This window comes from Lissotriton vulgaris, chromosome 2_1 (assembly GCF_964263255.1).
Source record: "Lissotriton vulgaris chromosome 2_1, aLisVul1.2, whole genome shotgun sequence".
Taxonomy (NCBI): Eukaryota; Metazoa; Chordata; class Amphibia; order Caudata; family Salamandridae; genus Lissotriton; species Lissotriton vulgaris.
The window spans coordinates 1,305,287,779-1,305,315,449 of NC_141687.1; the positions used below are offsets into that span (position 1 = coordinate 1,305,287,779).

The 27,671-nt window shown below is 42.7% G+C and overlaps 1 protein-coding gene across 1 annotated transcript in view; it reads left to right on the forward strand.

Annotated features, from left to right (window-relative positions):
- SLC15A2 (solute carrier family 15 member 2) overlaps nucleotides 1-27,671 on the forward strand; it is a 483,947-nt gene that overhangs the window by 325,099 nt on the left and 131,177 nt on the right. The window contains exons 15-16 of the mRNA XM_086957069.1: nucleotides 12,894-12,975; nucleotides 16,229-16,351. Coding sequence (XP_086813195.1) covers nucleotides 12,894-12,975; nucleotides 16,229-16,351 — 205 coding nt within the window. The remainder of the gene's footprint in view (nucleotides 1-12,893; nucleotides 12,976-16,228; nucleotides 16,352-27,671) is intronic.

Here is a 27,671-nt window from a genome sequence, read left to right on the forward strand (position 1 = left end):
ATTTCTGACGTATCTGTAAACACAAAAGTAACGCATTGCTGGAGTGCGTCACAAAAGTGACACAACTCCAGTAATGTGTCCTTTCACATGGAAAAAGCACCATGTGAAAGGTCTTGCGTCAGTCTAACACCTGCTGTGAAGCAGGCGCAAGATTTTGACGCAACAGCATCCTAAAAGTGACGCAGTGAAATCTCATAGACGTAGATAATCTACCTAGATGCGTCACTTTTTAAATATAGCGCAATGAGGCGCATTTTTTTACACCGCTGGTGCGATGGTGCTTTCCCCTTGTGAAAGGACGCATTACTGGAGTTGCGTCACTTTTGTGACGCACTCCAGCAATGCGTCACTTTTATGTTTACTTTTAGTTCAAAAATACTGACGTATCTGTAACTCCTTGCGACATGATTCGTCTTACATTAAATATGTAACATCTAGAATGTCGTAAGGAGTGCGCACAGAAAAGTGACGCATCGCACCAGCGGTGTAAAAAAATGCACCTCGTTGCGCTATTTTTAAAAAGTGACGCATCTAGGTACATGGGTCACTTTTTAAAACTCTGCGCCACATTATATCTGCGTCAGGTATAATGTATGCAGAGGGGGCATTCCCCCGCAAAAAGCTTGGTAATAACGACGTACTGAAATCTATGAGATTTCACTGCGTCACTTTTAGGATGCTGTTGCGTCAAAATCTTGCGCCTGCCTCGCGTCACTTTTATGTTTACAGATATGTCAGAAATACTGACGTATCTGTAACTCCTTGCAACATGATTCGTCATACATTAAATATGACACATCTGGAATGTCATAAGGAGTGCGCACAGAAAAGTGACGCATCGCACCAGCAGTGTAAAAAAATGTGCCTCGTTGTGCTATATTTAAAAAGTGACGCATCTAGATAGATGCGTCACTTTTTAAATTAAGCGTAACAAGGCGCATTTTTTACACCGCTGGTGCGTCACAAAAAGTGACGCACAGGCGGCGCAAAACTGGCAGCGCAAGGCCTTCATAAATATGGTCCTGGATTTTCCCCGTGCTTCGCTCCCCGATGCGCTTCCCGGAGTGCGTACCAGGCGCTTCCCCCGCGCAAATCGAAAAAAAACAAAAAAACATTTTAATGCCCCGCAGGACCCTATTTTAGCTTCCACATCAAACCTAGGGGGTCAGAGGGGGTCTACTCTGCCCCCTTATGGTCATTTGCCCCTTTTTTTTCAAACCCCTTGTGTCTCGATTTTAACGAGACACAAGATGGCGGCTGCTCCAGACTGTTTAGAATGTTTACAGACACCCAAGAGCCAATCAGCTTTCTGCGTGCAAGTCGCGTGTCGCGCCTGGAGCGCTCTCCGGTGCGCGCACCGGAGAGCGCCTATAGATATATATATTTTTGGGAACCTAAATTACTCAAAATCCACTGGAGCACATATTTCGAGACATAGCAAAGGCACATCGGGCTACCAGTCCCTACAATTTTGCCAAGTTTGGTGTAAATCCATTCAGCCGTTCGGGCTAAAAGTGAAATCGACCGCCCTATGGAAATTAACATGGGGAAAACGCGTTTTGGGACCCCCCTTTTATCTCGGCCCCCACTTGACGTATCCCCCCCAACTTTCAGGGAAGGACCGGAGCTCGACGAGGCCATTTTCAGGAAATTTTCAGGCAGATTCGTCAACCGGTGCCAAAGTTATTCCAAATAGAATTTTGAGATTTAACATTGAAAAAAATCCTAACTATAACTACCTACTGGCAACCGCCAGTAGGTAATATATATATATATATATATATATATATATATATATATATATATATATATATATATATATATATTACCTACTGGCGTTCGCCAGTAGGTATATATAGTTAGGATAAATTCCCTATGGGACTTTTGAAAATTCTATGTCTAATAACTTTGGCGTTTGTGGATGGAATCGGCTGAAATTTTCAGGAAAATGGCACATTTTGTTTCTGAGCAGCTCCTGAAAATTTGGTGGGGTTTCGTCAAGGGGGGGCTGAGAAAAAAGGGGGGTCCCAAACGCGTTTTTTGCATTGAGTTTTCCATAGGGCGGTTGGACTCACTTTTAGCTCGAACGGCTGAATGGATTTGCACGAAACTTGGCAAAATTGTAGGGACTGTTAGCCCGATGTGCCTTTGCTAGGTCTCAATATATGTGCTCCAGTAGTTTTTGAGAAATTAACGTTTAAATCAAGATATATATCTGTAACAGCGCTCTGGGCAGCGATCCGGTCCGCTTACTTTTCGCTTATCGGAACTTTGCGCGCAGAAAGCTGATTGGCTCTCCGGTGTCTGTCAACATTCTAAACAGTCCGGAGTGGCCGCCATCTTGTCTCTCGGTAGGATCGAGAGAGAAGAAGAGGTGAAAAACGAAGGGTGAATTTAATGAAAGGGGGCAAGGTATCCCCCTCTTGACCCCCTAGGAATGTTGTTGGGGTTATTAAAGGGACCCGTGGGGAAAAGAAAAAAAAAATGATTTTTCACGGTAGAAGCGCTTCACGGGCCGCGAACTGGGCCGCAAACTGGTAGCGAAACGGGAATTCGCCATTTTGTGCTTCGTAAATTAAATTACTAGTTATAAGTGGGTACGGGAGACGTATCCTAATCCCCTATGTTTCCTGAGGGTGGGTGAGGAGGCTGATATATGTTGATACATCTCTTCCAGCGGCTGTGCGTGAGCTTTTTTTTTTTTTTTTGCTGCGTGACAGTCCGGAGCGGCCGCCATCTTGTCTCTCGGTAGGATCGAGAGAGAAGAAAAGGTGAAAAACTAAGGGGGAATTTAATGAAAGGGGGCAAGGTATCCCCCTCTTGACCCCCTAGGAATGTTGTTGGGGTTATTAAAGGGTCCCGTGGGGAAAATAAAAAAAAAATGATTTTTCACGGTAGAAGCGCTTCACGGGCCGCGAACTGGGCCGCAAACTGGTAGCGAAACGGGAATTCGCCATTTTGTGCTTCGTTAATTAAAGTACTAGGTATAAGGGGGTGCGGGAGACATATCCTAATCCCCTATGTTTCCTGAGGGTGGCTGAGGAGGCTGATATATGTTGATATATCTCTTCCAGCGGCTGCGCCATCTTGCCTTTTTTCGAATGCCACAATTTTGTCGTGCACGGCAGCCATTTTAGATGCCAGGCTGGTCCCAGGCTATCACCTACCCCTGCGGATGTAGTTTATGGCCCCAGCTGTAGAGAATTCAGACATGCCAATCCTCCTGATTCAGGCGTGTGAGTACTGATTTCAGTGCTAGTCTCCCGCCTCCCGATTTCTGCAAGCAAAAACCCGGGGGCATATTACTAACAACTAGCGATAATTTTTGTCTATAACTTGTTTAGAGACAAAAATTATCGCCGCACATCGGCGATTTTTATCGCAGATAAACCTTGCTATTATCGCAGAAAAGTCAGCGATATTCATGTATTATCGACCTAATGCTCTTAGCCATGTTATCCACCTCCCATTGGATAACATGGCTAAAACCTGCTCAGGGCAGGTGTTAGCTTTTGGAGATATTCGCGCTTAGTGCGAATATCTCCAAAAGTTGGTAATAGAAGGTAGCGATGTTAGGGACTGTTTCCAGTCGCTAACATCTTGGCACGCCACTTTGCATGTCATTAGTGATAAGTATCACTGACATGCAAAGCCGGGCCCAAGATGGTCGCTATCTCCTTTTAGGTGTCACTAACTGGTGTTAGCGACAGCTTGATAATAGGGAAATAATTTTATCTCCGCTTTCATGGTTTTTAAAGCCAAAAAAGCGGAGATAAACCCCCTTGCTAATATGCCCCACGATTCCTTGGGGGTTTCAGCTGATAGGGCTTGGTATTGTGTTACATGGTAATTTTTCCATGAAACGTCAGAGGGTCGATGTAGGGGTTCTAGAAGAGGTGATAAACCATTTAAGCCTCATGAACAAGCGCATGGTCTTTTAAAGATTTCTGAAGTACTCGGGGCGGCGGTGTGTGTGTGCCCTCTTTCAGGAGCGGGCGGGGGGGCACTGCCAGCAACTTGCCAGGTCAGGTAGTGTTCAACACGTGCATCACCCTTTCTCTGCTTGCTATTGCGCTCCATGCTTCGGAAAGGTAAGAAAAAGAACGTGCATTTGAGTTTGAAATGTCCGATCCTGCAGCAGCACACTTCCAAAGCCCACACATGACAATAACCCGATTCAAGGCCCCATTCACCCGTTTTTCAAAAAATAGATAACACTCCAACAAAGTAAGGTTATAAAACTTTATTAACTTTTAACGATAATGAACAGAACAAAAACTAAAAACATTTAAACATTTATTAACACAAAAAGCAACAATGGTTAGAAGCTGTCTTTTGTGCGAATAGTCCCAAGGCAGCACAACGTGCAGAGTTCTGGACGGCACCCAGGTGATGTCGCCTGGGTGCCGCACTGGTTTAGGGATCCTACAATGCTGCTCCGAAAATTGGCGTGGGGCGTCCCGGGTGGGGCGGGGGGAGGCCTCGTCAGTAGCGGTCTGTTGTGCGAATAGTCCCAAGGCAGCACAACGTGCAGAGTTCTGGACGGCACCCAGGTGATGTCGCCTGGGTGCCGCACTGGTTTAGGGATCCTACAATGCAGCACAGAAAAACAGCGTGGGGCGTCCCGGGTGGTGCGGGGGGAGGCCTCGTCAGTAGCGGTCTGTGTCCAGTGTCACATGGCTGACACAACATGTACGACAGGCACCCAGGTGATGTCCAGTAAACTGCCGCACTGGTTTTGGTATCCTACAATGCTGCTCCAAAAATTGGCGTGCGGCGGCCCGGGGGGGGGGGGAGGAGGCGGCGTGAACGGGCCTCCCCAGGTGGCGGCCATTCAGCTGTTTACCGCCCGCTCTTGCGACTACAGCGTCTCGCTCACCATGTAGTTGAGTTGTTCCCACTCTTGCGGTGCAGCGATAGGCGGCTGCCACATGACTCTTAAAATGGCGGACGGCTCTTCGGTTTTGGGCCTGGTCCACTGAAATGGCCCTGGGACACCTTGGAAGTCGGATGCTTGCCTGCTAGGGCTTGGGCTCCATTCTCGAAAAGCGTCCCCTCAGCCGTGAAGATTGTATAAAAGTCTTGGGGGCTCCCAACTCCCGCAGGCTTTCGGTGGGGAGCGGCTGCCATGATTGCTCGCGGAATGACCACGACGGAGCCACGAGATGGTGGTGCTCTCATGCTGACGCCAGCTTCAGTCTGAATGATCCAGAAACAAGGTGGGGTTTTCATCGTTTGGGAAAAAAAAATGTTCTAAACCAATGAAAAGTGTTATTTTTAGGTCATATGACCAAGCCTTCCATCTTTAGGAAACCAAAAGTAAAATGAACCAATGAAAAGTTTTATAAACAAGTCACATGACCTGTTATGCGACATAGGGCTACAAAAAGCGTAGAAAATCCGTTGGCACGTGAGGCGGCGTCAGTAGCGGACCGATGTGCGAATAGGCCGAAGGCAGCACAACGCGCCGAGATCCGGATGGCACCGAGGTGGTGTCCAGCAAATTGCCGCACTGGTGTGGCCATCCTACAATGCTGCGCCGAAAGACGGCGTGTCCAGCTGAATTGCGGTCACTGTTGCGGTACAGTGACTCGAACGCGCCGAGATCCGGATGGCGCCGAGGTGGTGTCCAGCAAATTGCCGTACTGGTGTGGCCATCCTACAATGCTGCGCCGAAAGACGGCGTGTTCAGCTGAGTTCCGGTCACTCTTCCGGCACAGTGACTCGAACGCGCTGAGATCCGGATGGCACCGAGGTGGTGTCCAGCAAGTGGCTGCACTGGTGTGGCCATCCTACAATGCTGCGCCGGAAGTCGGCGTGGGGTGCCCCGTTGGCTTATGAGGTGATGTCAGTAGTGGACTGATGTGTGAATAGGTCGGAACCAGCACAAGGCGCCAAGATCCGAATGGCAAGTCCTGGATGTTGAGTGCCTCAGTTGAGATTTCTGAGCAGTGCTTGTAGAACTGTCTGAAGCTTATTTGCACCTGCTGCAGCTTCACTAGGTCCGGCGGAACTTGTTGCCTTTTCCTTTCTGCTTCTTTTCCTACAATGCGTTTCTTCTGAAGACACGACCAGGTCCCTGAATGTGTGCAGGGGGACGCTATTGAATGAATGAACGCGCCGAGATCTGGATGGCACCGAGGTGGTGTCCATCAAATTGCCGCACTGGTGTGTCCATCCTACAATGCTGCGCCGAAAGTCGGCGTGGGGTGCCCCGTTGGTTTATGAGGTGATGTCAGTAGCGGACCGATGTGTGAATAGGTCGGAACCAGCACAAGGCGCCCTGCACTGTTGAGCCTTTTTCAATGTCTGTTTTTTGTTCTTTCCCTTCCATCAAAAACAAAACAAAAATACAAGGCGCCAAGATCCGAATGGCAAGTCCTGGATGTTGAGTGCCTCAGTTGAGAGTTCTGAGCAGTGCTTGTAAGACTGTCTGAAGCTTATTTGCACCTGCTGCAGCTTCACTAGGTCCGGCGGAACTTTTTTCCTTTTCCTTTCTGCTTCTTTTCCTACAATGCGTTTCATCTGAAGACACGACCAGGTCCCTGAATGTGTGCAGGGGGACGCTATTGATTGAATGAAAATGGCGGCTTGACACAAAGCTGACTCAAGCGTTACTGTTGGTGCTATACAGACAAAAATTGGTTTTCAGTTTGTACATTCTTCAGGTTTTTTTTTCCATCCAAGTCTGATTGAGAGTTTGTAGAAAAATGGCTTCAGATTTTCCACATACTACTCTTCAACATTCTTCCTAAATGTAACAATGTGAAACTCACTAGGAGAACGGCTGTTTCTGTTTCCTTTCAAAATGCTGCCACCAATATTTTCTGAATGGAAGACATCATCTTGTAACATAAAGGGCCGAAAGGGGTTCTGGTCTGGCCGATGGTTGGTGGAGAAATTTTGACTATATCTTGGACCTGCCCGGCCTCGCCCAAAATGGCGCCGGTATAAATGGGACTCGTAACTCTTTGCCCGCAAATGTATATCTAGAAAATGTTATTGTAAGTGGCCCTGTCGTATTTTAATTACAAAATGTACGTCCACCGATACCGCAACTGTTAGACACCTTTGTTCTTGTCACCTAATGGCCCGCTCGTTACGTTCTTCTACAGTGTAAATGTCTCCTCATCATATACGATTTGAGTTTGCTCCGTGGCCGGCCCACGTGGTTATAGGCCCGTATTTGTATACTGACATTTTCACAATAAAGGTTTTTAAAACAAAACACGGTAGTAGTATTTTCATTTGTAAAGTTTTTACTTTTAGTGACTGTTTTCGAATCAGTAAAAGGCAAGTGAAATAAAGCAGTCCAATTACATGACGGATAAAAGGTATAATATGTAGGAACGCAGTAAAGATAAATGGTCAAGGGCAGTTGTGTTTTTCATGTCTGCAACATAAAGTGATCGATAAGAATCTGATAATCAGGCGCATCGGCGACTAAGACAGCAGGCCGAATCTCTTTTACTCAACGGCTCCGTCATGGAAGGAAGAAACGCCCTTTTTCTCGAAAAAGGAATATATTTTACTTGCCAGACAGTTGTAAATTTTCCGGGAAAGTACATTAGCCTGGAATATTATAACATATGTTTGAAAAAAAAATATTGTTCGAAAATAATAAAAAGCGTAATTTTTAGGTCATATGACCAAGCTTTTCATCATTAAATTAACAAAAGTAAAATGAACCAATGAAAAGTTTTATTAACAAGTCACATGACCTGTTATGCTTACGTTACGCGCTGCGCGCCGCGCCTCGGATCACTTCCGGGTGCGCTAACGCGGCGTGTCATAAAACGCATTACGCGACAACGTAGGTCAAGAATATAGTCTAAATGTCTCCACCAACCAGCGTTCAGAACACAACCCCTTTCAGCAGTCCAAAAAGTTCTGTTAAATGACAACAGAGGGGACAGGCAACAAGAACCATCAGTCAAAGAGGGGAGGGCAAGTTCTTCTCTTCCGGGTCATGTTGGGGCGCTACCGGAACTGATCGAATTGGTAGTCTACAGTGTTTCTGGATGTTTCAGACTAAAGCTGGCGTCAGCATGAGACCACTACCATCTCGTAGCTCCGTCGTGGCCATTCCACGAGCAATCATGGCAGCCGCTCCCCACCAGAAGCCTGCGGGAGTCGGAGGCCCCCATGACTTTTGTAGAATCTTCACGGCTGAGGGGACGCTTTTCGAGAATGGGATCCAAGCCCTAGCAGACAAGCGTCCGAGTTCCAAGGTGTCCCAGGGCCATTTTAGTGGACCAGGCCCAAAACCGAAGAGCCGGCCGCCATTTTGAGAGTCCTGTGGCAGCCGCCTATCGCTGCACCGCTAGAGCGGGCGCATCTCAACTACATGGTGAGCGAGACGCTGTAGTCGCAAGAGCGGGCGGAAAACAGCTGAATGGCGGAAGAGGCACAGTGTAGCAAAAGCGGGCGGAATGGCAACTAAAACGATAAAGGGGCGCCTCACTACAGCTTGTCTTCAGGTCAAACGGATTGTGGGACAAGGTCCAGAATTGAAGAGTCATCAAAAGGCAAAAAGTACCGCCGGACCCCGGGAGCCGGCCGCCTATGTCGGGGGCGATCTCAGGCTACACCAGTGCTATAAGACTTGGGGAGGGTGTCGGAGCCAAGCGTCTTCTCCGAGTCCATGGCCATCACAGCGCCCCTCAGGGGCCTCCGTCAAGCTGTTTAGGAAGGTAACATATCATATTGTTTTCTAATGCAGTCAGGTCCACAAACGACACTCACTTACTTTGAGAATAGTGAAGCTGCAGTAGGAGGAAATAAGCTTCAGACAGTGTTACAAGCGCTGCTCAGAACTCTTAACTATGGCACCCAACATCCAGAACTTATGCTATTTGAGAATGGTAGTGACATCGAAGCATCTCGGGGACCAAAACCATTAACGTACTTTCACGTATGAAAATCTTACTTGGGGAGGGGGCAGGAGCGAAGCGCCCCCTCCCAGTCAGCGCCACCACACCGTATGTTGAAAATCTGAAGCCATCGTTCTACAAAGTCAACCAAACTTGGATTGAAAAATCTAGAAAAATGTACAAACTGAAAACCAGTTTTGGTCTGCATAGCATCAGTAACAACGCTTGAGTCAGCTTTGTGTCAAGCCGCCATTTTGATTCAACAAAGCACAGGCATTGAAAAAGGCTGAAATTCAGAACTCTAAACTATGGCACCCAACATCCAGGAGCTTGCTATCCGGATCTTGGAGCCTTGTGCTGTTTTCGATCTATTCACACATCGGTCCACTACTGACATCATCTTATAAACCAACGTTATGTAAATAGTTTTTTAATAAAATGTTTTACCCTATTTCTTTGCTGGTGTGTTGTCTATATTTTTAATATTTGCATAGGGTTTGTCATTATTTTGTGCGGGATGGGTGATGGAGCCGAGCTGTCTTGCAGCCCTCATGGTGTGGAGCTCAGTTCATCTCACTATTTTCGTATTTCTCAAGAAGGGTTGTTCCTAATATTTCTATTTTAGCGAGGTCAAAAAGAGATCCAATTAGTGGCCTACTGATTTTGCTCGATTACTTTTATTTTTTTACACGATTTTTCACTATCTGCAAAGACTAAACAGAGTATTGCGACTTTGTGCTTGTTTGTAAATAGAGAATGATCCAAAGAGAACCAATTCTAAAACAGTAAATGCTTGGACAACAATCAATCAAATGGAGAGACAAGGAGGTACGACGGATTACAACGGGGGTAAAGGCCTGCGTTAACTACCCTTCTGTATCTGCAAAGAGAGAGTACTAACAAAGGCAAAAGAGGGGAGGGGGGGGCAGCGTTCAAAGCACATCAGCGTGCATAAATACGAAAATGTTTTTATCTATCACGTACTTGACATTTTAAAGCTTTTCATATTTGCTATTAAAAAACCAATGAAATTCACAGAAAAAACCATAGGTTATAGTGGATATATAGTTAGGAATTTGCATTTACAAAACCTTGAAAATTCAATGAAAAAACCATAGGTTATAGGCCATATATAGTTAGGAATTAGCATTTACAAAACCTTATTTTACTCGCATAAAACCATTGAAATTCCATATATAGTTAGCTAACTATAAGCGCTAACTATATATCGCGCACCCGCAATCCACTGCTGATGATGTCACATATTACATCATTCATGACATGGTCAGTGACATCACTGATGACATCACTGATGACATCTCAAATGACATCACTGATGACAACTCAAATGATATCAATGATGACATCTCAAATGACATCACTGATGACAACTCAAATGACATCACTGATGACATCTCATTTGTCATCACTGATCACATCACTCATGTGATAATACAATGAACCTCTTCAGACTCTAATATAACCTTACATACACTCAGTATAAACAGACACTCACAGACTGTCACTCATCCATGGACTTACTCACACACCTAGTCAGTCATGCAAAGAATCAATCACACCTCCATTTCCTCAACTATACAGTTATACACATCTTACTTATTCAAACATATAATAACACATATTTACTCTCTTATATAATCCCTGATACAAGCTCACAGTGATCGATACAGCCACTCACACATTCACTGGCTCTTATGTTCAGTTATTTATATATCTCAACTCTCACATGTATTGTGTTTTACATACGTACTTACTTGCACATGTAGCAATGAGAAATCCATTCACTCACCAACACACCCATGCACAGTCAACCGCTCATATAGCTGTTTCCACATGCACTCTTGAACTCATACTCCTAGTGAATCAACTGCTTACACATCTATGCACAGAGTCACGCACCTCCCAGCCACCCACACACACACTCAGCCTCCCATTCAAATATTTGGGCAACCAATCAATAACCCATATGGCTACTCTTATAGCTACTGATCAACACAAGCAGCAGTTTACACAACAACAAACATACTGATGCACGAATTAAGACAGTTTAGTCACTAACCCATGCACTCAGTGAGACACATTTAATCACTCACTCATACAGTCAGTCATGCACCTACTAAATTCTTCATCCAGACACTTATACATCCACTCATTCTTCAATATGTGAAACATATTTTAACTTTACAGAAACATACAGTCACTGGATGTTGTAATCAGTGATGTCATCAGTGATGTCACTGACCATGTCATGAATGATGTAATATGTGACATCATCAGCAGTGGATTGCGGGTGCGCGATATATAGTTAGCGCTTATAGTTAGCTAACTATATATGGAATTTCAATGGTTTTATGCGAGTAAAATAAGGTTTTGTAAATGCTAATTCCTAACTATATATGGCCTATAACCTATGGTTTTTTCATTGAATATATATATATATATATATATATATATATATATATATATATATATATATATATATATATATATATATATATATTTATTTACTAAAAAAACAAAGGTAGCATTGAAAAAACCTTTACAATTCACTGAAAAAAACCATAGGTTGCATGGACGTTATAGTAATTGGACTTCACTCGTACAAAACCAAAGAAATACGGATGTTATAGTTAGTTGAGCAATATATAACTCGCGCCCCCGTAATGCACTGCTGATGACGTCACATATTACGTCATTCATGACATGGTCAGGGACATCACTGATGGCATCTCAAGTGACATCCCTGATGACATCACTTAATACGGGTAAATGCCACTCTACAGCAGTCATGGCATCCTGCAGCTCTCCTCGTAGGAGACTGCTGTAGGGTGGCGTTTACACATGTTAAGGGACTATACAACGAACAAATCCACGCTACATGATTATTATTACATGGGCTATACAATCCAGTGACACACCTCATACACATTGTGACCATTGGCGATAATCAGATAAGAAGCCATGACATAGGGTATGGCTGCTCTTACCATTATCTCGGCCCAGCTCCAGTAAATCGTCCCTTTAAAGAATATCACCTCCGTTGCATATACTAGGCCACTCTGAGACAGCGTCTCTATCAAGATAAAGGGCACGGAATAGGTCCCCTAAAATCACAACTATACATAGATCTGAAAGGAAGGGTGCTCTCCTGTTCATATCCGCAGTGTGAATCACTTGTTTCATCCCCCTTTTTTTGCTGAGCTCACAAGTATTGCTCAATTGTCAGTGATTACTATGACGGAGACCTGACGAAGGCCTTGCCGAAACATGCGTAGTCTAACAACATACCGCCAGTCTCTGCACACCATTTGATCATTGTCATCCTGAACTATGGATTATGTAACCTCTGCTGTAACGAATTACTAGCAATCCATTATGTCTGTTCTTACATATGTATACAATGTAAAGTATGACAACAAAGGCAGATTTGGATAATGTTTTATAGATGAATTATTCATCATATGTATCAAGTATATTTATTTCCAAAAAGCATCATTGACAACATTTGATAATTTTTTTTTAGATTATATGAAAAATAAACAAATGTGATTTTGATATCAGTTACGACAATCACTGTTTTCATTAATGTTTCAGCTCTAGAGTTTTTATGGAGGCACCAATTGCTATTCACTGTGCCCAGGTGTGTTCTTATATGTTATTGGTTATTCTCTGCCAGGGATAATATATCCTACATACAGGGGCCAAGTTCATTTCCAGATTATGTATGTATGTATATACACCCACACACTTTCTCTTCTATCAGACACTGCCAAGTCAGGGTCTTACCTCTTTTTTATACCTTCAATGGAGTAGCCTAGTATTTCCTTAATTGCACTTAATATTTCACTCTAAAAAAGGGCAAGCTTGGGAATTCTGCACCATAGATGCAGTGAGTCAATTCGCTGAGCACATAAAATCAGTTAAGGATGTTGCATATACATTCTATGACAATTGTTCCTCAAGATGTTTTAATAAAAACTATGCCCTGTCTCTTTACAGACCAATTAGAAAAATGGCAGCTGGAATGGTACTTGCAGCACTGGCTTTTGCAGTAGCAGCCGTCATTGAAGTCAAAGTAATGGTAAGCAAAACAAATATATGGTAAAGTAAGGATAGGTGAATATTAAAGTTTGCAATTATACAAAGCTTTCTGAAACATATTTTTCACGATAATATAAGAATACGTAGCCTTCATTAATAAAATAAACTGCAGAAAGGTTTGCTTTTCAATGATATCTACAGAAGATCTGAGTGGTCAAAAATATGGGATAATGACTGCAGGAATAAACCACATCTAACTCAGTTTATTAAATCTACGTTATACATACAGAGTTTATTCAGTGTGCCAAGATGTAGTGATAAAAAAACACTGAGAGTCAGCTTCAAAATTCAATGAGGTTTCCTATATTTGTAATAGTTCCGGAAATAATAAATTATAAAACATGTCATGGACAATTTGGATATTTGTGACTTACTCCTAAAAAATAGAAATTCCTAATGGTTATGTAACTTACAATGTGATTACAAGAGCTCACAATCTTGTGTAAGTTAGTGAAATATGAATGCTTGATATACTCATATATGTGTAAATCGTGTGCACATATGGTGTTCTTATAGACTGGTTTATTGTATGAGCTTCGGTGTGTGGGTGTGTGTTGGATCTACTGTACAAGAGAAATTCACAAACTGGAAGATGGAGAGAGTGTTCAGACAAGAGATGCTGATTGGAGGCAGGGAATAGACTGTTTCTGAATGTCTTTAAGGTGAATCAGGCTACTGTAATAGGATCAGTATTCTAGATATTTCTTACTGACTAGCGCCAGATGGTCAATGGACTGGGGACAGTTCTTGCAAGCATTTGTCTGTGGGTCCAGGGTCATAACTTGAACTGTGGCATTGCTACTGAAATTTCAGGAGCCTGAGAAGTGGGCTATGACATTCCTTTGATCGTACCTGACTTCTGCTATGACTCCTAATCCTGGGGGATCCTAAGGCATGGGCTCTCAGTGATTTTTTTAGTCCCCGAACAGATTTCCACAACAATTTCTCTAAGCAACCCTTATCAAGGATTCTTTCAGAGTGTTTCAGTGGAGGGTTTTGTGTTAGGTCAGAGTGACTACCTAAGGAGGCTAGCAGGCACAGCTGCATCACCTACGGAGATAAAGGGTTGCAACCAACGTTCCCCCATGTCAACAAAGCTTCTTTGTTTTCTATTCCGGAGTGTGATCCACTTGTAAGTGAAGAATGCATCTGGTGTACCTGTGCAGTATTGGTGTGTTGGAGCTATCCGAGATCATTGTCATGGTCAGCAAACACAGCCAGCGAAGTCCCCTTGACTGTCTCCCCTCCCTCTCCTCCCCCTCAACAGGATCACAAATCTTATAGCGCGGGGATGCCCTTGGGTCACCAGGCGCTTTAGAAATCGTTATTAAATTAAAATTAAATTAAATTAAAAAGAAGTCCTGATTAAAAGACACCTACAGTTGCAGACCGCACCGGCGTGCAATACCCTGATAATGTAGGGTGACCCAGGGAGGAGTTCTAACTTCCAGAAGGGGTGTTAGTTTGCCCAGAATACAATTCCCAAAGTGCACCAGTGCTGCAATCCAGACACAAGAAGAAACTATAGGCGAGGGATCTGGAAACACTACTGCAGAGGAGCTCCCCGGCTTGGTACTGGTAGCCCTTTCCATCTTATTGCCCTATAGAAAATGTGTATGTATCATCTTCTGCCTAGTTACAGAGAAAGTGTAGCACTGATAGTAGAATAGGTTGTATGTCAGAATATTGTATAGAGACATAATGACATTAAAAGTATGCCCTAAACATTGCTTTCCATTATATCATTGCAGCTGGTGTAGATTTCATATTATTAACTCCATTGGGGTGAAATTTAGAACACAACATTAATGTGAAACAATATTTAGACAATGATATTCTGTAACAACACCACAGAATAAAGTATTTTCTTTGGCTAAAGGTAGAGGGCTGATTGGAAATTGATTCATTTTGTGCTAATTTATTATCATGGGCCTCTAACCTCACACCACCTCCTTGTGTTAACATTGGAAAAATCAGCATCAGTACCCTGTGGATAGTACTCTTTGTGCTTCGCTGGTGCCCAGTTTTGGCTCCGTGAGTAGGTCATGCCCGGGGACATCAGTTGTAAAATGCCCCTTTTGAGATACTCGGTGTCCAGCAGCCCCTGTGTTTCACTGAATCCTCAAACCATTTCTCACACCTCATATTTAACACCTTGCTCTGTCAAGCCGTCTGAACAATAATTGTGTACTTTCCCGAAACCTAACACACAAACGCATGACAGTATTGAAAATCCTTACATACAACATAAAATATCCTAGTACCTTTCAGTAGACATTTTCCTCTATCCATAATCCCCAGTTCAAAAACCAAGACTATATTCCTAAGTGATAAGGAACGGCACTCCAGTATTCAGGCAAAAAAACTACTCAACTAACTTTCCTGTAACAATGGATTTTTCAGTGATAAATCGATGAAAAAAAAGAGTGTGCTGAACTGTAAATTGCCAGAACAACTAGCTTAAAATACCAACTGCAAGAAATCCTTTGGTGTGCAAAATATGCCTGGGCTTAGATTAGGCAGATTTGGTGCGTCATTGTCATGAAACACAAAGTGGGGTTGGGGATTAATTTTCCTATGAGTGCAAACATTTGCTCAAAGTCATCCAGCCATAGAGAATAAATACCCAGGTATGCTCCATAATAGACTTTAAGACGTTTCTTTCCCAAGAACAGGCACATCAAACGGAGGGTGACAAAATCAAAATAACTGTGAATAATGCCTAAATAAAATAAAGTTTGCTATTCATGCAAAATATGTTCTTGATATGCCATGCCGTAAGGAAACAAATTCCCTGAGTAAGGCATAGAGGATGTACTGTGACTACACTGTAGGACCACCAATTTTTTTTTTAGCAAAAATAAAATAATCTAAATTGCTTTAAATGGTATTTGGCATGTGACATCAATGTATGTGCACATATTTGGTTATTAACGAATGGCTGAAACTATCTTCCATGCTGATCGAAATGCAGTCTTTAGGAGAACATTTTAGAAGTCGATAGAAAACTCTGCTACAAGGCTAATCCAAAAAGATGCTCTAGATGAAGACTTTGGTTACTCCAGCTGTACCCACCAGGCACGACAGAGCTCATTAATCAATGGTATAGGTTGAGCCTTTTGGATGTGCTGAGCCTTTACAGCTTTCCTTGCATAAAATATCTACTGTAAAATGTTGAACAAGAAATTAATTGGCCATCTGTTGGTAAAAAACACATACGTCTCTTTGTTTAGGAGACCAACGTGCCCGAACCTGTTAACAACGAATGTCTGATTCAGTTCCTGAATTTGGCAAATGGAGACGTTAAAGTACATTCTGCAGGCGTAACCTATAACCAACCAAAGCTTTATGATAAGGTAAGTGTTGCATGTTGACCTTCAAGAGCACATTTTAATGTAAGTAAATTTCACCCTTGAATGTTGAGTACGTGTTTTTTCCGCTGAGAGCCATAGCTATGGTACTGAATGCTTTTAATTAGCAATTTGGCCTTTGTATGTCAGCAGTTTAATGACTATGTGTGAGATAAAATACAATTAGCAATTTAGTAGTCACTGTTTTGCCTGTTCGTAAGCACCCTATGACACCAATGCTGTTCTTGTTCAAGGGTGCCCACAGCTTATTCAAAGTAGAAGCTAAAGGTATGAAAGTACCTTCTAAAACCCCACAATAAAGCTCAGAATAATGTAATAACCTAAAGACAATGCCAATTCAAAATTACCTACGCTATCCAAAGTCATATATCTCTGAAATGCATTCAGACATCACATGCACACTTCGCCTTATTTGATGCTTGTCATAATGAAGTATTTGACAGGCTTTGGGAATAATGACGGTGCAGTATATTATTGCTAAACCATTGGAAGGTTATTGAATTAAAACCAAACGTGAAAAGGCCCTTTGTGTAGGAATATATAGGATCCTACATGAAAAGTATGTCACATGCCCTAAATGTTAAAATTACACAGGTAAGTATTTATATTTAAACGTACATAAAATGATAATTAAAAAAAAGAAAATAAGGCAAAAAAGTGCATGTATATACTTTTCACATGTACCTTTTTAGCTTTAATTAATTTAGATTTAAATATTATTATTGAAAAAGGTGCATGTAATATATTTATATATATATATATATATATATATACATATACATATATGTATATATATACATATATATATATATTGTACACGCATTTTTTCAGCTTTAATTATTTTGTAAAATGTATTGTTAAATGTATTAATATTTTCAATACTTTTAAATATATATAATTATGTCTGTAATATTACATTTAGGGACACAATATTTTGCACATGATGTTTTGAACTTTATGCTGTACGCATGTAAAGTCGATATTTATGTATTGCTACATTTTTGTGTTGATATTATGTCATGGAAGCTTGTGAATACAAAGGCAGGAATTAAAGTATTCTTGAGATAAAATGTTCTCATTCAAGTGTATGTCTTTGGGGTGAACTGGTGTTTAACAGTGGGTTTTTCTTAATAATTAGAACAAAATTTAATAGACGACTGCATGCAACACCTTGACCAGCAACTGTTATTTTTAACTCTTTGATTATGAAAGTTTGAATAATATATGTCATATTTGCCTCATTGTATAAGTTACAAAATGCTGAAGAGTCCAGCATAGCTAGTAACACATTTTTGTAAAGTTAAAGTAATTCACCCACATTTATTTCTCTTTAAAAGTGAACACAATTTAAATAAACAAAGTCCTCCACTTCTTTAATAGTAACTTATTTGTATATTCATACTTTTCCAAATCCTCTGTAAACTGATTCATGTTAACAACCTTTGTATGCTAGGCATGTGATAAACAGTAGCACTGAAAGCAACCTAGGCAGCGTTTTCCAAACTGTGGGTCGTGACCCAGGTGGTTCACAAGCTGATTTCAGTTGGGTTGTGAAAGAGCAAAGAATAAAGATTCCTTTACAGTTCCTATTTATCTTGCCACATTTCCTGTGCTTCAAAGACAAAGGTTAAAGTCCAGGCTTTATTTTCAGAAAAATTGCTGCTTATTGTTTTAAAAAGTGGAGTGGCGTTTACTTTTTTTCTCTTGGTGGGAAAGTGGGACGAGATTTTAGAATGAACTATGTGACAATCTTGCTGGGTACAGGGAGTTTAAAAGGAGAATCTGAAGGACATAATTTTTTTAACACCGAACAACGTTTAAAAACCGGTTAATTAACTGTACACATATTTCAGAATATATCAGCAGTTAGGAAAGCAAAAATGAAGCACATCTTTTTTTTTATTCTGACGTGTGATCGAAACAAAGAATTGAATAGGATCAAAACAAATCAAGGCACTTTTGCTTGGTGATGAGCAAATGATAAATGGTTGAAATTGGGGAGCATATGTACAAGCCCTATCACCACCGGAACGTCATTTTTTGTGACGTTCCTGTGGCGATAGGGGCCTTGACTTATGTACAAGGCAGGTTAAGCCACTTAATGTGGCTAAACACTGCCTTGTACATAAGGCACCCTTTCACGCTATGTTTAGCATTAAGAGGGGCATGCAGTGGGTGTTGTGGTGGACGTTCCACCGCAACACCCATTGTATTTGATGCTGCCCCCTATGTACAAGGGTGGCGTACATAGGAGGCAACGCCAAAATTAAGTACAGGAAAATCCAAAAATTGGAGAGGGCACCTCAGGCAAGGGTTCACAAAAGGCAGAGAATGCAGCACCAGCAGAATTGCAAGAAGTCTTTTGTGTCCCTGAGACTTCAGAAAACAGGAGGCAAGCCAGCAAACCCTTGGAGAGCACGTGGAGAGAAGGCAGAGGGCAGCTCTCCTTGAGCAGAGTCAGGGAGCAGCAGGGCAACAAGCAGAAAAGCAGTCCAGTTGAGTGCTTTGAGTAGCACAGCAGTCCTTCAGACAAAGGTTCTGTTCAAGATCCAGAAGTGTCTACTTTTAGGAGGTCAGAGACCCAGTACTTATACCAAAAAGTGCCTTTGATGTAAGGGTGACTTCAAAGCAGCTCTCTGAGTTGGACAAGGATGCCTTTCATCCAAGTCTGCTCTGCCAGGCAATCTGTGGGAGGGGAGGGGGTGGAGGATCAGTGCTTTGTGTGTGGACAGGATACTACCTATTGAAGTGTAAATGTAATCTCCTCCCTCCTTCCCTGCCCAGGAGGCCCCATAAGAATGCAGATGAGTGCTCAGAATGTAAATGAGCCTCACCTTCTTGTGTTTGTGGATGTCTAGAGGGAACGCACAAAATGTAGCTGTCACCCAGCCCAGATGTGTATTGGAGGCAAGCTGCAAAGTACACAGAGGTATAGGTACAGAGAACTATTCACTTTCTAAAAGTAAATAACAATACAATTGCCAATACTGACTGTTACGCGCCGATGATATTTTAGTCTGTGATCACATAACCAAATTGATGTAACCACCATTTCTTTTCCCATTTTTTATGAAGAAAAATCTTCATCACATATTGCCACACTTATCATTCTTTTCAGTAAATACTCAATTAATTAATCATACACAGCACATACATGACACAATAGACATTTAACTGACACACCAATGTATCCGGATGTGTCCCAACATTACACATATCCAATCAATAGCAATTATATTAACAAATTGACTAATACACCATACATGTTAATGAAATTAATACTCCTCAAATTAGACTTGAAAATTTTTTTTTTACAGTGTAGGTTCAGACTGACACTTCTATTGCAATCTTTTAATCGGTGATGTACCAAGCCTCAATATCCTTTCTTTCAGGTACCCAAACAAGCATATACGTCTCCTAGGAGTAATCAATATGACTCCTTGCACAAGGTGAAATTACCTGACCTGTATGTAGCTGGGGGGACATTCTGAGATGTTTTAACTGGATGGACCAATGAATCAAGAAGTAGACAAGGGAACCCATAAGATTGCCAGTCATGAGCTTCACAGTGCTCTTGTCTTATCCAAATTTGATTTCCATAAACATCCGTGTTTGTGATAACTGGTCAGTTAAGGACATAGATATCAATCATACACACTCTGCTATCATGCAGCAGAATGACATGCAAGGAGAGTATATTTTAAAACTAGAGGGAGTGGGAAATACCTGTACAGAACACCAAAAGACTAGTTTTATCTTTGTCAGCATTTTTCTCATAAATGATTTTCCTTAAGCAAAATGCAATGGAGCACGCACTGCAAATTCGTTTTATTAATTAAATTGTTTACTTACCTCCAAATATCCATATGCCAGTTTTTAGCACCCCCCACCCTGCCCCCTCCCGTCCTGCCTCTCTGCCCCACCGCAACTCCCTCCACGGGCAACGACTGTTCTTCTCCCAGCATGCAACTTGTCCTCTATATACACTTCCGACAGCTGGCTGTGGGTGTGAGGGCAGCTTAAAGTTATGTGGGTATTACAGCTCATGTCACAAGGGTTTCCACAAGGGTTTGCATGATGTGTTCCAAAGTTTGTGTGGGTTTGGGCAAGGAGTCGGGGGAGGAGCGGTGTAGTGGGTGATGGAGGTTGTTGAGGGTGGGCTCTGAGGAGTGAGACCATGGGCCCTCAAGTTTATTTTATTTGATTTAGTTCTCGGCTGAGAACAACAAATATTTAATACATAACAAATTTCCTTTAAAATGTGCCTATAAAATGATAAAATATCGTTCTAGTACAAAGTTGAAAAAGATTTTAAAAATGTAAAGATATTGTAACATACAAATTCATTAGGCGGTACCTTACAAAGAGAGATCAGGTTCTGAACCGAATTGATTTTGCATTTTGTTCGAATTGGTTGTATATACCTTTTTCTAGCTTCTACAACTATCAAATTTGGACAAGCAATAAACATATGTTCCAAGTCTTGCTCCCCACCGTTACAAAATCGCAGGAACTACTGGCTTTTTCTTATGGGAGCCGTTTGTAGGTGAATGATCTTAGAGGAAGTATCCCAAGCTGGAGTAATATAATCAATCACCTGACACCGTGCCTTGAGTTAAAATAAATATACTGCTGTATTTTCTTAAAAGCAATAGTTTCAGTATATGTTTTATACAGTTGCAATTTGGAACAATGCTTTATCTCAAGTTTGAATCTTAACCTTGTTGTTAGGTGTTTTTAAAAGGGCTTCAACTGAGCAGGAGTCCAAGATTGCAGCAAATCAGTATTAGCATTTGATATTTTAAAAGCAATTGAGACATTCCTACAGAATATATATTTCGGCGATCCTTGTTCAAATGTCTCTATTTTTAATAGGGATTGTATGGTTCCTTGTTCCACATGGATGAGGTTATATGCCCATTTTATAATATTAGTGAATCCTCTGGCATGAGAACTAACTAGTGGGAGTTCGAGGTGAAGAGCTTGTACAGGTACAGCTTGGGACATCTTACTTAGTTTCCGGAAGACTTTCCCTTCTTTCAGATCCAGATGTTTCCATTGACTTAATGGAATATATTCGAGTGCATATGATAGTACTGGTGGGATCTTAGCACTATATACTAGAAGGAGAGAGGAAAAGTGCCTAGGCTGTTTGAGGCGTATAATCGTAAACTTTTTGGCTCAGGTTCTGTATATCAAGTAGACTTTGCAGAGATTATGAAAAAATTCTCCCTAGGCATGTGTATTCCTTTACCACTTCCAGCGATTTTCACCCTAGAGTCCAGTTGCATTTGACAGCCCGTTTCCTTCCTGAGAATGGAACTTTTTTTGTTTTGGTAATGTTCGGTATTAAATATTTTTCTTCTGTGTATCGCTTGCAGATTCCTTTGCAGACTAAATGGCGTTAAATCTAACATGACTACATCGTCTGCATACAACATGGTGTAGATTTTGTGGGATGCAATTTTGGGTGGGAAATTACAGACTTGTTTAAAACTTTTGGGCAGATCACTAAGATATAGGAGAACAGTATGGAAGCTAGAAGGCATCCTTGTCTGAGGCCGTTTGGTGTAGCTATTGGGCTTGTAAGACCAGGGCCCACATTTGATTATACACTTTTTGTTACCAGATTCTAGTATAGCACAGCATCGCCCTTTATGTGGCATCAAACCCAAAATGTTGTCAGAGGAAAAATGTCCAACATAGGCCAAGGAGGGTTGGATCCTTGCTAGAGAGCTTCAGCAAAACCACTAGCTCTGTAAATTGGTTCTATTTAAAGTAACTGTGTGTACACATATTTTGTGTGATCATGAAATTCTGGCATGGACCCAGTTCCGCCTAGTGGACTTACGCTGGAAACCTCTGAAAAGAGTGTGGTAATAACTGTACATCACGGCCAACATTCAGTAACATGGTGCAATAACAACTATGTACAAGTGCTGACATTTTACAAATTACATCAACCTTCTATATCAAGTCTGCCAATGCCAGGACAACACAGATCATGTTACCTTTCCTGCCATTTGTCAGAACATAGCTTGTTATTTATTCACTAACAAGATGCAGTAATAATAGTAGAATGCCCAGGCACACTACACGTTTGTCATTCTGAGACAGCAAGCAGTAATTGTACAATGCATGGGTATACATTCTATGTGATGCGTGTCCATCATAGTGGGGCAGTGAGCAGTAATATGTTTCAATGATGCATGTCAACTCATGTTTAACATTCTTTGAAAGACACTGCAAAAGGCAGTCCAATGTGGAGGAACACACGATATATGTTTCTCTCATTTATTTTGATTCAAAAGTTTGTAATAACAGCACCCTACAAGCTTCACTCCATTATTATGTAACAGTGTGTGGTTAAACCAGTACAACACACAGGAGTTAATCTACTTAGGGGTACAGTAATCGACTATGAGGCAATGGGTAATAATGTGCCCCATGCCCACCCACCCACCCAGGAATACTTTTTGAGAAGACAAAGAACTGACTGAGGACGAGCTGAGTTATCTGGGAGTATACGTATCCTAGAATGCATGCTCCCTGGCTTAGTAACGACGGAGATGGGAACTTCATGTGACAGAACGCAAAATATGAATTGACAATGAGATGAGCAAGTTCTGCCACTCACTTGAAATAGCTTGAGATCTATTGCACTACATTTCCCAGAATATACCATGATTCACTCAGTAAAGCCTTTTGGTCACACTGCATAGACCAGCATGTACATAATAATAAAGCCATCCAGATGTATCAGTACTTTCGTTTTGAAAAAATAATGAATGATGTATTTTCTTCAAGATGCTACTAAGTCATTATGTTTGATGCAATGGCCATTCTGAATGAAGCGAAACCCTTCGGGAGCAAATGAAATTGCAGAAGCACTTTTTGGGGGGAGAAAGGATATAACTTTGTCTCAATCAAAACCTGTACACCTGGCTTCCAACATATTGAGGGAGCTAAAGCCCCTCTTCTTGTAATTTTCACAGGGTTGCCTGGCGACAGCTGCGTTGTCAAGCCAAACCATAAAAATCAAAGTGATCCTATCTGAGACAATATTATCAGCCAAACATCTAACCCCCTTAATGAAGAACTCCTTCCTGAGCCTCCTGAATCAGAAGAGGGAAATTCTATGTAAACATGAACAATATCCTCCAAACATTTACACCTATAATCACACTTAAATTTAGAGCAATCACAAAGCACATCAAATGACATCACTTTTTCAAACCAACCCAATGTTTAAACTGCCTCATTAATTTGCTGTCAAGTCCAGCAATAATTGACCCTAACCATATAAAGACACAGTCTTTCTGTAGTGACTTCAAAGACATCTGGGCCTCATTATGAGATTGCTAGATTTAGGCCATAGAGATACCGATTTGTCCAAGATGTAGATCTTCAGCTTGTAATAATGGACCCGGAGTTCCTGCAGCCACTAAACGCTGGTGTAGGAACACTGCGGCACTTGTAGTCAAGCAGAGCAACATCCCCCCTTGTGATAACACTCTGCTCAACTCGTAATGGGGCCCCTAAAGTCCACCAAGACTGTGGCAAACAAGTGCCACAAATAAGTGGAATGACCTGCTGCAACACATAAGAGCCTCCTCCTCTCTTCTTGAATTCTACAAGAAGCTGAAGACATGGGGGCCTCATTTATGAGAAATGACGCATCGCTGCGTGAAAGCAGCGATGCGTCACTTCTCCGTGCGAACTCCTTGCAACATACCTGATGCGTCTTATTTAATGTATGACACATCATGTCGCAAGGAGCTACAGATACGTCAGTATTTCTGACGTTTCTGTAAGCGCAAAAGTGACGCATTGCTGGAGTGTGTCACAAAAGTGATGCAACTCCAGCAATGCGTCCTTTCACATGGGGCAAGCCCCATGTGAAAGGGCCTGCATCAGTCTTACACCTGCTGTGAGGCAGGCGCAAGATTTTGACGCAACAGCGTTCTAGTAGTGACGCAGTGATATCTCAAAGATTTCACTGCGTCACTTTTACAACCTTTTCTTGTGTCAATACGCCCCCCTTGCATACATTATACCTGGCGCAGGTATAATGTGGCGCAGGGGTTTACATAGTGACGCATCTACCTGGATGCGTCACTCTGTAAATATGGCGCAACAAGGCGCATTTTTTATGCCACTGGTGCGTCACAAAAAGTGATGCACCGGCGGAGTAAAAGTGACGCACGGCCTCATAAATGAGGCCCATGGCTTTTCGAGTAGTCTAGTCTAGACTCACACCTCCTCAGTGCCAGGATATCCTCCGGGGGGATATTGTGCTCTCCAAATCTAGATAATATAACATAGCACAATATAAGAATGTCTTGGCAATAAAAACATCTCTTATCTCTTGCAATAGAGTGCAAATGCTTCCATCAAGCAGGATAAAGGGATAGCCATTTGTTGGAACTGGCCCTTCTTGCAGGGTCATCCCCAAACTTTTTGCTTCTTCCTCCCTTATTTTTCCTGACCCGTGGCTGTTGGCAATAGGACTCTGCGCACTTTACCACTGCTGATCAGTGCTAAAGTGCATATGCTCTCTATGTAAATTGTTATTCTGATTGGATATACATGTTTGGCATATTTGTATCACCATGAAGTCCCTAGTAAAGTGCACTGGGTGTGCCAGGGCTGGTGATGACAAATGCTACTAGTGGGCCTGCAGCACTGATTGTGCCACCCACAGGAGTAGCTCTAAAAATGGTGTCTCCGGCCTGCCACTGCAGCGCCTATGATTGACAAAAAAGTGGTTCTGTTGGGTATTGTACAATCTCTTTGGGTTAGGCTAAAGACAGCTCTAAAACACAAACAAGCAAAACTCTCTGATATCCAAAGTTTTTATATATATTAAAAACAAAGACCAATGAAACAGTAAAATGGAATTACTTCATTCCACTACATTGCTAACAAACATAAGTGCAGTGACTGTGGTGATTCCAGTGACAAATGTGAAACATGTAGTGACACTTATATACAAGGACGTTAAATCAATACACTTTGCAAAAAAGGAAGGGAGAGGGGGAGGAGTAGAACGATATATTTTTTATCGTTTTGTGGCCAGTTTCATCATAGTAAAAGTTCCAAGGAAAGCAAGGAATTATTGTCCATATTCCTGGAATTATCTTGGCCAAAAGGAAGAGCGTCGACGTTTCGACCCAGGTTGCGCCCCAGTTGGTGGTCGCGGCGGGTCTTTATCAAGACAGAAGGGGGATGGGGATGTTCAAAAGTTAATGTGTTCCAGAGGGTAGCCCGTTGGTCAACCCTCGATATGCAATCACCAGCGTGGGTGCCTCCGCGATGTGGGAACAGCGATCCAAATGTGAACGCCAGAAACGAGCTCTCTAAATGAAAGCGCTCGTACTAAACTGCAGCGCCTATGGGCAGTTTAGAACTGCCATGTCCTCCTGGTCAGTGTCCCCACTGGCCAGGCCTAACCCTTCCCTTTTCGTGCACATCAGTCACCCCTATGGAAGGCCCAAGGTACCCCCCTGGGCAGGGTGCAGTGTATGTGAAAGGTAGAGCATGTACTTGTGCAGGTGACATGCTCTGGTAGTGAATTACAGCCATTTTCGTTTTTCACTATTGTAAGGCTATCTTGCTCCATAGGTTAACATGGGGGATGCTGGCTACAGTGGTTAACAGCATTTCTTCCCATAGGAACAAGATAGGACATAAGTATCTAGTATCCCTGAACTCAGAATTTAATAATACATCTTTTAGGAAAGGTGGTTTTTAAATCCTGTGTTTGAGAACCGCACTTTTAGAAAGTTGCTGTTCTCTTGTCTGACCCTTCTGTGTGCCTGGGCCTGTTTGTGTATTGACTGTCTGGTTTGTGAGTGACAGGGGCTTGGGAATTCCCCCAGAGGCTGGATGAGTCAGCACTAGGCAGAATAAAATGCAATTGCAACCTGAGTGGTGGGAGGAGTTAGCACCTGGGCTGAATAGGGCTGTGCCTGCCTGCCACAATGATGGCTCCACCTCCTGCTGGGCGGCTGAGGACCCTGCCCCTCACTCTGAAAGGAAAGATGCAGCCAGCAAAACAAAGTGCTCAGGATCCACCCAGAACTGGTTCAGACCGGGCTCAGGGCCCACATGCACAGAGAGAACAAAGACTTTAGGGGTATAAGTACAGGACCCATGACAACAGAAAATTAGATCATCCTGGAATCAAGAAAGAACCTCTGCCAAGGAGAAAGCTGACTCTGAAGAAGGAAGACTGTCCTGCTGTTGCTCTGCTAGACTGACCTGCTGTTGCTTTGCTGCCAAGGAGAGGGGAAGGACATTGCTGTGAGCTGTGTCCCCTGTCTTGAAGGAATCTCCAAGGGCCTGAGAAGAGCTGGCTCCCTGTTTTTGAAGTCCCAGGAACAAAAGGACTTCACCCCCAGTTTCCCTGAACTCTGCTGAGAGAGTTCTGTCCTTCCTAGAGTGCTTGATCCAGTTGTGGGGCCTCTGGAAGTTGAACCTGAGCTGGGAAGCTTGAAACTAAGCTTGAGAGACTTTTGAATCTGAAAAGTGTTGCATCGCTCGCTTGCGGAGCGCATCCCCGACAGTGCGAGAAGTTTTCCGCCGCTACGAAGGTCGAGATCGGCGCAGCGCCTGATGCCGCTGCCAGAGCCGTCGCATCCTTCCTTTGCGGGACGCACCAGACCGGTGCGGGAGAATCGAACATCGCTGCGAGTGTCGTCGCAGAGCCTGTCATCGCTGGGTGAGATCGCCGCACCGCTTGCTTGCGGACCGCATCACGTCGCTGCGAGCATTGTCGCAGAACCATCGCATCGAGGAGCTGCGAGAGAGAGGATCACCGCTGGACCGCGCATCATCGCCCCAGAGATCGTCGCAGCCCCTACGAGATCATCGCATCGTGCCTTTGCGAGAACAGACTTCCTACGGAACCTACGCACCGGAATCCACGCAAGCGGCCTTCCTCCCCATACAGACCGGATTCGTCGCAACACGCCCGCTGCTGCAGCGGGGCTGTCGCATCGCCTCCCCAGGGTCTCAGGAGTAACGCATCGCTTGTTTCCACCGCACCAGCTTCCTGCTTGTGGAACTTTCTTGCATCTAAAAGGTACTGTGAGTAAACGTGACGCAACTGTGAACTTTTCACGCATCTGTGGTTTATTTTACCGCAACCTGAAGAACTTTAACGCAACCTGAAGAACTCTTTTGAAACCATATTCTTGAGCTGTGTATGTTGGATTTTTGCCGTTTTGGTCTTGTGTAGTTTAGAATAAATATCTTTATTTTCCTAAACTGTTGTGGAATCAGTTTGTGGTGTTTTCACTGT